This window comes from Taurulus bubalis (genome assembly GCF_910589615.1).
Source record: "Taurulus bubalis genome assembly, chromosome: 18".
Taxonomy (NCBI): domain Eukaryota; kingdom Metazoa; phylum Chordata; class Actinopteri; order Perciformes; family Cottidae; genus Taurulus; species Taurulus bubalis.
Genome location: NC_136606.1, coordinates 5,431,625 through 5,444,443, shown reverse-complemented (window position 1 = coordinate 5,444,443; position 12,819 = coordinate 5,431,625). Strand labels below are relative to the sequence as shown.

The following is a 12,819-nucleotide window of genomic DNA, read 5'->3' as shown; positions in this document are numbered from 1 at the left end:
ACAAGAAAAGTGATCGTGGTTAAAGCTGCCTCAGGCAAAATGTCTTTTATTCTAGCTTAAATCATTTCTGGGACTGACAGAAGAACCATCTTCACATTTTTAGATTTGTCTCGATCTGGAGCCGGTTGCACAAGCTGTTAGAATCAAACTTAGCCTTGAGTTATAACTCAAGTGTTTACTAAGTGAATAACTATGCATCACTTATTTAAAACAGGTTGCACCACACTAATGAGCTCCTACATATATATATATATATATATATATATATATATATATATATATATATATATATATATATATAGATATAGAGATATAGATATAGATATATAGATAGATAGATAGATAGATATATCTATATAGATAGATATATATATATATAGATAGATAGATAGATAGATATATCTATATAGATAGATAGATAGATAGATAGATAGATATATATAGATATATATATCTATATATATATATATCGCTAATATGTGACCCGTTTAGATTTAGGAGTGACATAAGTGATGGAATATGGCCGACATACGAGGGAGATCTTTAATTACATTTTATTTTAAATAGACAACAAACTTCATGTCAACAACATTGAACTAGCTTGCATGTTTCCGCTTCATTCTAGATCAATAGACCTACTACTAACTCAACATTTAAACATGTTTAGATATGTATGCAGACCTAAACAAACATTTACATTTACAACCCAGTGTCTGTTAATGGTGCACCTGGGTTTAGCTAATCGCTACATTGAAATGAGCTAGTATTTGCTAAGCTGCCGCCATGTTGAGAGCCATTGAGAGACTACCTATCTCCCAACGTGCATCTTTAAGAAGTAATTGATGCAAAAAAAGGAGACTAAAATACAAAACAGTGACTCAATTCTGTGACTGCCAGACTCACAGCTGATGTCACAAACTATGCCTTCTGGGTAATTCAAGCATTCAATATTGCCTAATGTGGCTTTACTTCCCGGTGCCTGAATAACTGAGTGATACTGGTTTTGATTTGCTGTCGGAGCTCTGGAAGCCGTCTCTACTCCTGGATGCGTGTCTGATCGACTGATCACTTGACAACCTGCACTCTTCACCCTCACAACATCAATGCACGCTCTCGGCTATAATTACTTCTGCCGGGGACAATATGTGGAGTTTGTTTGCTCCGGCGTTCCTCTGAATCTTCACTTCCTCCGGTTCCACCCTTCTCGTTCTCTCCCGAGAGACGCCGCATTATCTAGAAATGTGAACAGGAAATACTCGATCGGAGCCAAAAAGAAATCTCTTCCTCTTCTGTTTTCTCACACACATTTGCACTCTGCATCTATAATCTTAAAGTATCATGTTGTAATGACGCCGCTGTCGTTATGGATTATTTGGTTATTCTGGGACACCCGATGTCATGATTCCCGTGTGTTCGAGATGCAGGATTTATTCGGTTGACCTCTTTCGACTTCTGCGTTTCCCTTTTACCATCTCTGTGCGACTGTATTATCAATTAACAATCTGTGTTGCTTCCCTTGCACACCTGCTTCCTCAAATTGTTCACTAAATTGTCTTTTCACAAGGTGTGGGGCTCTAATCAGCATTTAAAAGCTCACGTTATCTTTTACAATCGTGATGATTCATGTTTTGGGTGCTTTTTTTCTTCTTCTTCTCCCCCCCCCTCTCATCTCCTCCTTCTCCAGTGGTGGCCCCTGGTCCTGGTCTGGGCCCCGCTCCAATGTCCCAGTTTGGAACCATCTCGCGGCAGATTTCGCGGCACAACCCCTCCAACTCCTCCGTGTCTATGGTCTCGGCCACGGGCACCTACCGCCGGGCGCCGTCGGTCACTTCCCAGTTCTCCTTGCAGCAGCAGCAGCAGCTCCAGCAGCAGCAGCTCCAGCTCCAGCAGCAGCAGCTCCAGCAGCAGCAGCAGCAGCAGCAGCAGCAGCAGCAGCAGCCTCATATTAATGGAGGCACTCCTGGCTACGGCCAGAACTCAAGTAAGGCCCTTCTGTCTCCAGTCCCAGCCTGCTTTATAGGTCATAAAAACATCACATTCTTTCAAATCAGGCACAGTCTCGATTTAAAAGTGAGCTAACCTTTTCAAGTCGCGGACCAATATTTCATCTTTGCAAGCGAGTCACAGCTGTCTGAAGGTCAAGATTGACCAGATTTATTGACTTTTTAACGTCCAAAACAACACCCCGCCTCGCCTGATTTAAAGCGTTCCTTTTTTCTGGGTTACACGCTCTACACATGAGCTGTAAGCCACTTAACAATAAACTATCAAGTGAATAAATGAACCTTACTTCTCTATTTGTTCTAGGCAAAATACCTAGTCTGTATTCTAAAAGCAGAAAATACAACAATTATACGTCAGTATATGTCAAAAAATATATTTCGTGCTTTTGGCTCTTTAAGTACTTAACCTCCAAAATGATCTTTTGTATATCTATAAATCAGCTGGCGTTACCTTGAATCCTTGAAGAAATGCCTGCACGGCAAACGGAGAATTAAATAAAAAAATAAGGTTTTTGATGAATTAAGGTAAGTGGGAACTGCGTTTGACAACACAACTATATCAAAACATTAATTTAAGAACTTGCACAACTCGTGCGGTATAATTAATAGTATTTAAAACACTAAACCATCTCGCTGCTCATCCGACGTCATTTTTTAGCGAGGATGCTTGTTATTTTGTGGGCGAAGTCCTTCTCTAAGTCTGATCTTAGGTCACGGCCTCTTATCTAACTGGGATGTCTTTAATATTCATGAAGAATGCCTCGTCCTTGGATTTTTACAGCAGATACAAAACGAGACAATCGACGTCTGCTCGCAATACAAAGTCCCAGTATTCAGCCTCGCGCTAAATAATGAACAGAAGTTAAACCTGTAAAATGAGAATTTCTCCGTTTTATTATGTGGGTTTCGACTGTCTAAAACCTGACCCTTGGCATGGTGATGACGTGATCAGTGTCTGGATGCATTGCCTCTATCTGGGCCTGTGCATTTACAACTGTTGTTAATTAGAAGTGCAGTTAAGGGATCTTTAAACCCGCCGGGAGGATTGTCTCCCCCCCCCCCCGTAAGAATGTGGTCACACTGTATGTTCTGCATTCACACCTGGCTGAGATCAGATCTCAACACCAGCCAGACTCCAGATGTGGACGTTCGTTCAAAGCAGGCGGCGGCACGCTTCTCTTGCCGGGTGTGAAGGTCGCTCTGGTGTCTCACCTCTGGACCTCTGGTGTCTCACCTCTGGACCTCTGGTGTCTCACCTCTGGTGTCTCACCTCTGGACCTCAGGTGTCTCACCTCTGGATCTCTGGTGTCTCACCTCTGGACCTCTGGTGTCTCACCTCTGGACCTCTGGTGTCTCACCTCCAGCCTTTGATGTGCATTACACAGAAGCACAGAGCTCGATGTGTCACCAACTTTGGATCGATATCATCATTTTCAAATGTTAACTAAGAATTTAAAGTCGAGCTGAACAATTGTGCAAAAGGTCATAGGAAAATTGTATTTTTTACCATAAATATTCACATTTTTATTGCAAAATATATAAAAAAAATGATTATGGTGGGGATTTTGAGATCTGTACCAAAGAAAATATGTTTGTTTTTTTAAGTCTGTAGGATATGATGTGTAACTGCTGTACAACTTAGTTTAATTTAAAATAGTATTTTGACATCATAATGCGATTTTTGGATTCAGAGTACTCTGAACAGATCTGGAGGGAGTTCAGTGGGTTTGCAGGGATTTGGGTTGAGGTGGATGGACCTCCAGTGCAAACAGCGCCTCCCTCTGGCCGCCGGCTGCTCTCACTTCTTTTAGTTCCCGAGCCGTTCGTGTCAAACCGACAAATCAAACCTAATCCTCGTTTTCATCCTCAAACCCCGGAGACCCCCCAGATACCACGAGACCCATCACAGACGTCACCGAACCTTTCCAGCAACATGCAGCTACAAGCAGTTGATTTAATTAATCTGTTGACTCAATAAATTATCTTTTAAAATAATATATATATTCTTTAAAAATCTAATTTGAGTCTTTGAGTCGACAGGTTAATTAATCCGACACAAGCTCTCACTCTGCTGCTCATCACTCTGTCCTGTTGGACGTGTACACGCTCACAGTTCTTGCAGTGTGTGTTTTTCTTGGGGTTGAGGTACTTTTCACTATCTTCTGTACATTCTCGGTCACTGATGGGCTCTCTCTCTCTCTCTGCCTCTCTCTCTCTCTCTCTCTCTTTTCTCTCCGCTGTGCTTTCAGTGTCTGTCGCTCCTCCTCCTCCCCCCATGCCCCAGCTGACTCCACAGATACCTCTGACTGGCTTTGTGGCCAGGATGCAGGAGAGCAGTAAGTGAAGAGGCCAAGACATACTTTCCTCCTCATCTGTGCCAACTACTCCCATTTCTAGAACACCCAGCATGCATTGTGCTTGTTCAATCTTCCCTGTCTTGTCCTTTTGCAGCAATGAACCATCCAAGAATGTGTCTCGTTAGAGTGCTGTCATGCCGAATGTAACTTCGTTCCCTGCTGTTTGGAGGCAGATTTATCTCCTCAGCTATTAAACTACATCACTACAGTAGCAATAAAGTAGAAGCCACCAACTGAGCTGGTTGAAGCAGCCACCTACTGTTTTTAGTGATTTGGTCTCACGCAGGGTGTTTTATCACCGACTGAAGCGTGGTATTTATATGCTGAACGCAGCGCTGCAGGGTTGAGCTGAGGTGAATGATAATGTGCAGGAGAGGAAAGGAGTCTAAGGTCTCTGCAAAATACAACCGGGTGAGATTGGACTCTTTGCTGCCCCTTGCTGGACAAAGAGCCGCATTACATTCAAATATCCGGTTCAGGAAGAATCCGCAACTTGAGATTTACTGCGGTGGATATTTGTTAACAAATGAATTACAGTGTTGAGAATCTATCTACATTACTCTAATATTGAAATACTTTTCCCCTTTCATAAATCACTAATTCTGCATGATTCAGCCGCCGCCCTCTCCAGCACCGGACGCATGTTGACCCGGTGCTCCTTGATCTTTTTTTAACAACAACAAAACAACAAAATAAAATCCCTTTCTCTCCAACAGTTGCAGATACTCCCACTCCGCCTCCTCCTCCGCCCCCGGACGACATTCCCATGTTCGACGACTCCCCTCCGCCCCCGCCTCCTCCGCCGGTGGACTACGAGGAGGAGGACGCGTCCGTGGTGCAGTACAGCGACCCCTACGCCGACGGAGACCCCCAGTGGGCGCCCAAGAGCTACGTGGAGAAAGGTTTGCGCGCAACCACTTAAGAGCCCCTTAACATTCTGGGTCACTCTCGCTTTATCTGAACAAACGTCTCCCCTGCCGGTGTTTTCAGTGGTGGCCATCTACGACTACAGCAGGGACAAGGACGACGAGTTGAGTTTCATGGAGGGGTCCATCATCTACGTCATCAAGAAGAACGACGACGGCTGGTACGAGGGCGTGTCCGGCGGCGTCACCGGGCTGTTCCCCGGCAACTACGTGGAGTCCATCATGCACTACGCCGACTGAGGGGGTAGCAAACAGTAAAGTCTATTTATTCAGTCATATCATAATCCACTGAGAGACTGACCGCCGCCATTCTTGACTCCTGAGAGATGCATAGACGCAACTGTATGATCCCCTCCCCTCTTTTTTTTATGACAGAATGTTCTTTCCCTTACCGATTGCAAATAAAATGAAAAGTAATATCTATTTAGTTTATTTTTGGTGTTATGCGGGCGGGTTGGGGGGGGGGGGGGACATTTATGGAATATGTAAAAAAAAAAAAAAAAAAGTTTCTAAAGAATTGGACTGCACGCTCCCGCCGGTTGAACTCTAAAGACGATGGTCACACAGCTGAAGGATGTACGACGTCATCGTGGCCTGCACGAAAATGATTAGCGATTTTTATTTTGTGTTTTTTTTTTTTTTGTGAACATTAGGTTTGATGGAGCGAACAAAACGTCGACGTCACGCGAACACCTTCGGTCGACGTGTTTCTACTGTCCGTTGTATATATGACGTGAGCCGCAGCCGCTCGGGTTTCTGTAATGTGAATTCAGTGAATGTCGATTTATATGATAGTTCTAATTAAGTGGCGCCCTCATCGACCCCACAAAAGCTCATTCGTGAAATTATTTACAAATTAAAATACTGTATATGGTATTATCAAAAGACAATTACTCCTGAAAATCAGTCTTGGCGCTAAAAGCATGTAACATTTTAAAAGATATAATGTAATCTTAAGTTTATTGCCATTATGCTTCCATTACGTTGTAAATGTATTCACCTTTTTAATTTCTTATTACTGTTGAAATCACTGAACTTTTTAAAGACTGAAGTAAATCTCAAGCTTCCCGAATGCCAATTCTTAGCATTTAAAAATCAAAATGGGAGTTTACGTTTTCATACATTTGGATCCGTTTGACGCAAGAGAACACATTCCATTTTTAACGATTACGTCACATCACTGTTATTTTCTACTAATCCACATCCAATCTGTGGGATCCATAGGGGACTGGTAATAACGAGCCGTGCTCCCGATTGACAGCAAAGTGATGTTTAGAGCTGGAGTTGTCGTGCCTGACACACTGCCATGTGACGAGTCATATGTGACGAGTCATATGGGCCATGTGACGAGTCATATGTGACGAGTCATATGTGCCATGTGACGAGTCATATGTACCGTAGACCAACAAACAACTCCAATACCTCGGCAGCCTTCATGAAGCAACGACGACCTGCTCTGAACACGAAACCCTCCGGGCTGCACAGGTGTACATATTTTAAAATCAGCTGTCACTCAGGTCATCATTCATCTCGACAACATCGTAGTCGGCCCTCGACCGTACCATCTAACATGACAATTCCTTCTTTTTTTTTACCATTTCAGGATACTGCAGCTTATGCCTTGATATTTTGCCCGCTTGCTTTAGAAATTTCCAATTAAAAAGAACCAACAATGTTCCGGCTCAATTTCATGGGTAGAATTATTGAAATCTGTCTCTGTCTGCCCTTCATTTGTACATATAATATGTTGATTGAAAAAGTAATGTACAGTCTTTTATAATAAACAATTCTATGTACAACATGCACGGTGTGGTCACTTGGAGGGAATCAAAAAAAGGGGGAGACGGCGTAAATAAACAAAAGCATAATTGTAAGTTTATTGATCAGTCCTTGAAGATGTGTAAGGCCTTGTTAGTTTAACGGACACTTTGCAATAAATAAGTAACCGGAGAACATTTCACAAGTCAGAAAAAGACACATGACTGTTTGGCCTCTGAGGTGCGGACGGATCTTGAAGAAAAAAACAAATCGACATCGATCCAAAATCAACGCACCGATGACGACGTTTACCATCCGTTGCGTTTGAAATTACACAATTTTTACCAGCGTATAACAAACTAAATTCAAGCATGAGACGATCACAGTACTGAATGACGTGAGTTGGATTGTAGTTTTCAGTAATATCCATTCATTTAAAGTTCATAATATTTCCTTTTTCCAAGTTATCAGTCAGGAAATCTGAATAAACAGATTTGCACTAAAAACCAGGTGTATTTATATTTATATATATATATATATATATTGTGTGTAGCAAACCAGCACCAGGGGTCCTTCCGAACCAAACTCATGGTTTTTAAAAGCAACGTTTTCAGCCGACTCCGGTCAGCGCTAACGGAAGAGTTCAAGGTGAGTTGCTTTTTTTTCCCCCTACAGGTAGCTGCCTGAAGTGCAGCCTGGCAGAGGAGGCTCACTTGTCTCTGGTGAGCACCATCTCCGTGAGCCGGATGAGGGCGTCCCTCTCGGCCGACGGCCTCAGCATACTGATCTGCCGGATGGCTTCGTCGCAGTAGCGCTGGGCCAGGTATTTGGTCTGCTGCACGCCGTCACTCTAGAAGAAAAGGAGGAGGAGGAGGAGGAGGAGGGGTTGACGTTATATTGTTTTAATCTTCATCTTCACAGCTAAACATGCCGCCGATTGCATTCAAGGAGCGTTTTGTGAATAGAGTTGTACTGTTAAAACATGCAATAATCCGTCTGGCATCAACAACCTCACGAAAAGATAACTGCAAATTACAAAGCTCCTTCCTCCATTACCAACTAATAGCTTTTGTAAGGTTTTGGTCCCACAATGTTGACTTTATATGAATCAAACCTTATTTTTTTATATTCATCCACCCTAATTTACAAGTGTCATACAGGAAGCAGATTTATTTTGTAAAGTCTATTTTAGGTATAAACTCATCTGGAAGCATTTGAGACATTTCATCTAACCTAGACATTGAAATTATATTTTCAGTGTATTGTTGGTCGCACCTGAAGGACGTACTGCCAGGCTCGGTCGATGTCTCCTTTAGAGCTGAAGCGTCTCATGATCATTGCATGGAGCTCAGGATACTGAACAGGCAGGAAAAAAAATTGGCGTAAACTGACGGTATGCAGTGACACGTGGCGTCTGTGTGTTCCAGTAATTTAAATGTACAGTTTCCACGACACATCAACTCTCTCACCTGTTGACACGCAAACAGGACCGGCCCGGTGGCCAAGCCCAGTTTGAGATCGGCAGCCGAGGGCTTCCCCAGGTGACTGGCTCCGGCTGTGAAGTCCAAGACATCGTCCACCAGCTGCAAGTCAGAGGAAAACATAACCCATGGAATCATTTTATACACAAAAGACGTACATTTTTAATTTCAACAGATGTTCTGGTTTCTTATGTTTTATGAAGTTTTGAGTCTCACTCATCAAGTAAACTACAGGTGGCTATCATGCGTTAGCTTGTAAGGAGTAAAAAATAAAAAGATTAAAGCAGAAACTACAGAACGTACCTGAAATGCAATGCCAACATTCTCCCCATACTTGTAGGCTATTTCATGAATTTCAGGATCAGAAGTAACCTGAACGCATACCTTTAACAATACAGAAAGACAATCAACAAACAAAAACATTTTAAGTGTAGAAACCGAGTCTCTTCTGCAGCGCCGTGATATTTGTGTGAAACAGAACGTACATACTGCTTTACAACTGTTTGCAATGAGACTCGCCGTCTTCTTGAAGGTTTTCTCGAGGTAGTGTTTGAATCTCTCGTTCTCGTTCTCCTTGGAGCCCAGCTGCATGAATTCACCTGGAAGCACAGGTTGAGGAACGGTTGTTTCTTTTAAATGAAAGTATTGGCAGACTGGATTCTTACCGGCTCCCCAAAAGTGAAGCCAAATCATCTAGATCGCCCTCTGGTGGCTGGATGCAGTATAGAAGTTAAGCCCTGTAATGTACATGTAATGTATATCTCCCACAGATGGTTTCTGTCATTTTAGCTCCCTCTGTGTTCTTGTGCTCGTTTTTCTGACAAGTCTGGTTATAATTAGTTACCTGATGCTATAAAAAGGAGTTGTGACATCATGATTGACAGCTGCTTTGCATACAGAGTAGGAACATTAAGAGTCCATGTCGGTTTCAAACATATACTGCATGGAAGATCTTTATATACAGACCAGCGCTGTGGTTCATACAGGAAGATTAGCCAGCACTGTCAGACCGTCGGATGTGTTCATATAATCAGTGTCAGTGTTTCAGAGATGACATCTGCGTCGTAGAACGTGCGTCAATGTGATCATACACGTATTTATAGAGCCGACTGATCACTACTCTGCATCTCCCATATTCGGGATGTTTTTGGCTTCACTTTTGTACATTAGGAACTTGTGGTTCAGACAGTTTGAAGTTCATACGATTTTAAACAGCTTCCAACGTGCTTAAAAAGAAACTGCAGAGTACAGCTTTAATAAAGACCCTTACTGACTGGGGTAATATGAACAATGAGAGTGCTGTACCTCGCACCAGATCCTCCATCACCTGGGACATCACTTTCACAACGGTGTTGTCACCAATACGAGCCATGGCCATGGAGGCCGTTGACAGGATGAAATCTCCAGCCAAGATGGCCTGGGGGGAAAAATAAACATATTTACATCCTTAAATAATGAGTGAAGCGAAACGGAAAAGTTTGAGTATATTTAACTTCCTTTACCTTTTTTTCCCCCCACAACCCATTGATGGTTCTCTTTCCCCGTCGTTGATCCGATCCGTCTATTACGTCGTCGTGCACCAAGCTGGCAGTGTGGATCATTTCTGCGATCATAGCTATGGTCCTCTGCCCTGGGAGCAGATCTCTACAGAAGGACACAGACAGACAGCAGGAAGTGAGATGAAATAAACACCTGAATTGTGCTTTATGACAGGGTGCGGTGCATCAGTAAAAACATTAGATATTTGTTGAAATGTGTGCGAGTGATCCAAGCTTACCCGGATCTGTTGCTGTGAGCGTTCAGGGCCCGAGCCATTAGGACCACAATCATCGGTCGGATGGCTTTTCCCTTTCCATCGAAGTAGTAGTCGCATAGCGACTTCAGCTCTTCTTTGGATACAAATAGCTCCTGTGAGGTAATAAAAGTCATGCATTTTATTTCAATCTTCTGTTATTGTATAAAGCAATATCTTTTGGAGATGACAACACATGGAAGGCTCACTTGTTGTCTGTTATTAAACTTAGTCTGGTTTTAAAAAGGCATAATGTCGGCTGAACATTTCCATCATTTCACATGCTATTCTACTTCCGGTGCTGCATGAGTGGCTGCCTTTTTACAGCAGCTCCTGCTCACTACTGAGCTTTTTATATTGTTTTATATGTCTTGTGTGTGTGCACTTTACCCTGTTTGCAGCTGTAATCTATAATAATATATATAATCTAATCTAGGGCAAACAATGCATAGAAAGCACAGGCTGTATTGAAAAAGGTACCTTTCTGATGTCATCATATAAATTTGTTAAATCTTTCTGTGCCAATGTGAAGGGGTCCTTTAACTTCACATCAGTGTGTAAATTCTGTCTGAAACGACAAGACTGTAGTGTCGGAGTCAGCAGCCGTGAATTGTGTCTGGAGAAAAAGATAAACAGCAACTATCAAATACACACATTACAATAATGTGCAAAAATGCTGGAAATGGTTTGGTTACGACAACTCACCGGGGTAGGTATGTGGTAGAGTTAAAAGTTTTTGGGTGCATCTGTGAAGGTGGTGCCGATAGCTGCCTCTGAAACAACAAAAGGACACGTTACCAAAGGATTTTAGACTTTAAAAGGCCGAAAGAGTAAACAGTTGACTCCAAACATTGGAGAACAAACTAAAAACGAGTTAGAAACGGTTTGCTGCAAAATGGCAAGGTGCAAAATACAATCTGAAATCTGCTCTTATTTCAGGGTGAAAATGTTGTACTTTTGGGGTTATTTTAGCATTTGTACAAGTCACTGTTTTTGTTGGAAATCAGAATAAGCTTTGTTGGCCAAGTATGTGGACACATGTCTCAATGTACTTCTTGCACATAGCTCTCAATGATGAGGACAGAACATAGAGCTTAAAACAAGGACAACAAGCTGAACACACTAACAATATGTAATAAAACATCTAAATGGAGGGTAACATTAGCTAGACTTAAAGTAGACAACCATCAGAGTAAAAGCCGGTAGTAGATTCATTTCTCTGCACTATTAGAAGCAGGTCTTGACCTTTATGTGAGCCTAAGAAGTTCTTAACATTCCAACAACAAATCCAGAAGTTAACAAGTCCACACTCATTTACGACACTTACAAAACACGAGACTCTCTTGCGAAATAACAATTTTAAAAAAGGCCCAACATTGCAGAAAAGTCCCAGAACTGCGGAGTAACGTCAACACACCCGGTGGTTGGCCAACGACTAACGACCACATTCATGTTCTAACTGACAGCTCCGCGGTGACCTTCCTGGGCTCGGCGGCGCGCTCAGCCCCGGAACCCGCCGACTCACCTCGCTCCCCGGCGCTGGGCTCCACGACGTCCGCCCGACAGAGGACGCGGAGAATGGCGGCACGGACCGGCCGTTAAAGTGCCTCACGGTTTCTAACAGACTCGTGCTCGTACAGTTCGCACTCCACCTCCGGCACTGCCTGAGCCACGGGCACGCCATGTTCCCCGAGCATTCGGGCGTCAGACGGGTGATATATTTGAGCGGAACCGGAAATACGTGACCTGTGACGTCGTACCCGGACATGGAATTACCGCTACCCATATATATAGGAGTTGACCTAAACGTTTATGAAGTTATATTTTTTATTTTTAGAAATGGAGCCGAAGATGTAAACTAGTTTTTTTTTCTTTGAACTGAAGATATAAAATACGTCTTCTTAAAAATAGCACGGCAAAGTGTAGCTTAGCTAGCTAGCTACTATTTGGGGCTAACGTTAGTAGCTGGGTTGCTAACAGCTAGCTAGCTGTAGCTCACTAACTTTACTGGGGGTTTCAAACTGTTTATTAGTATATCATCTGGGTAAAGTGTAAATGCCGAATAAACATGCCTTTTTGTTCACACACTCCTGTTAAAAAACAAATTCAAGAGTATGTCTTAGTCGTTGTTTCTTTTTAGTTATTACTTTAAAACTGATAAACGTTTGCTGAGTTTCGGATCTTCTCATTGAAGCTAGCTAGCTCAATTATAATTCACTTAAAGAGGAAAGTAATTAGTGCGTGAGTATTAACACCTCACACTACTACTCCAATAACGTTACATTTCAGAGTGAAATGCTTTAATGTACTTGTTACCTTGTAATTTCAGATTATACTATACAAATAAAGTGGTCCATGAAATATGAGGATGTATAGTAAATAGTGATGCTCAAAGTAAATTTAACATACTTTTACTGATATATAATGAGTATTTTACACTGACATTATTAATTTTCCAGCACCAGAGTAATTCTTCCCCCATTGCTGTGTGTATCACGACTA

At 42.4% G+C, this 12,819-nt stretch overlaps 2 protein-coding genes across 5 annotated transcripts in view; one reads left to right on the top strand and one right to left on the bottom strand.

Annotated features, from left to right (window-relative positions):
- abi1a (abl-interactor 1a) overlaps positions 1–5,695 on the top strand; it is a 41,608-nt gene extending 35,913 nt beyond the window's left edge. For 2 of the 3 annotated variants that reach the window (XM_079234541.1, XM_079234543.1), the window contains 4 exons: positions 1,685–1,981; positions 4,253–4,339; positions 5,077–5,262; positions 5,351–5,695. In XM_079234541.1, the coding sequence (XP_079090667.1) occupies positions 1,685–1,981; positions 4,253–4,339; positions 5,077–5,262; positions 5,351–5,526 (746 nt within the window). In that variant the 3' untranslated portion in view covers positions 5,527–5,695. The remainder of the gene's footprint in view (positions 1–1,684; positions 1,982–4,252; positions 4,340–5,076; positions 5,263–5,350) is intronic. The other variant, XM_079234542.1, reaches the window with a different exon arrangement.
- A 1,451-nt stretch (positions 5,696–7,146) lies between these two features.
- On the bottom strand, positions 7,147–12,003 carry pdss1 (prenyl (decaprenyl) diphosphate synthase, subunit 1). 2 transcript variants are annotated; one of them, XM_079234294.1, is made up of 11 exons: positions 11,843–12,003; positions 11,023–11,090; positions 10,798–10,933; positions 10,303–10,433; positions 10,028–10,169; positions 9,831–9,942; positions 9,015–9,124; positions 8,829–8,909; positions 8,514–8,627; positions 8,320–8,400; positions 7,147–7,894 (listed from the first exon to the last, which is right to left on the bottom strand). In XM_079234294.1, exons 1-11 carry the CDS (start codon positions 11,999–12,001, stop codon positions 7,754–7,756), a joined length of 1,275 nt encoding a protein of 424 aa, XP_079090420.1. In that variant the 5' UTR covers positions 12,002–12,003; the 3' UTR covers positions 7,147–7,753. The 2 variants fall into 2 exon arrangements, with proteins under 2 accessions (XP_079090420.1, XP_079090419.1); XM_079234293.1 differs by having other exon boundaries at positions 8,829–9,124.
- Between the last annotated feature and the right edge of the window lie 816 nt (positions 12,004–12,819).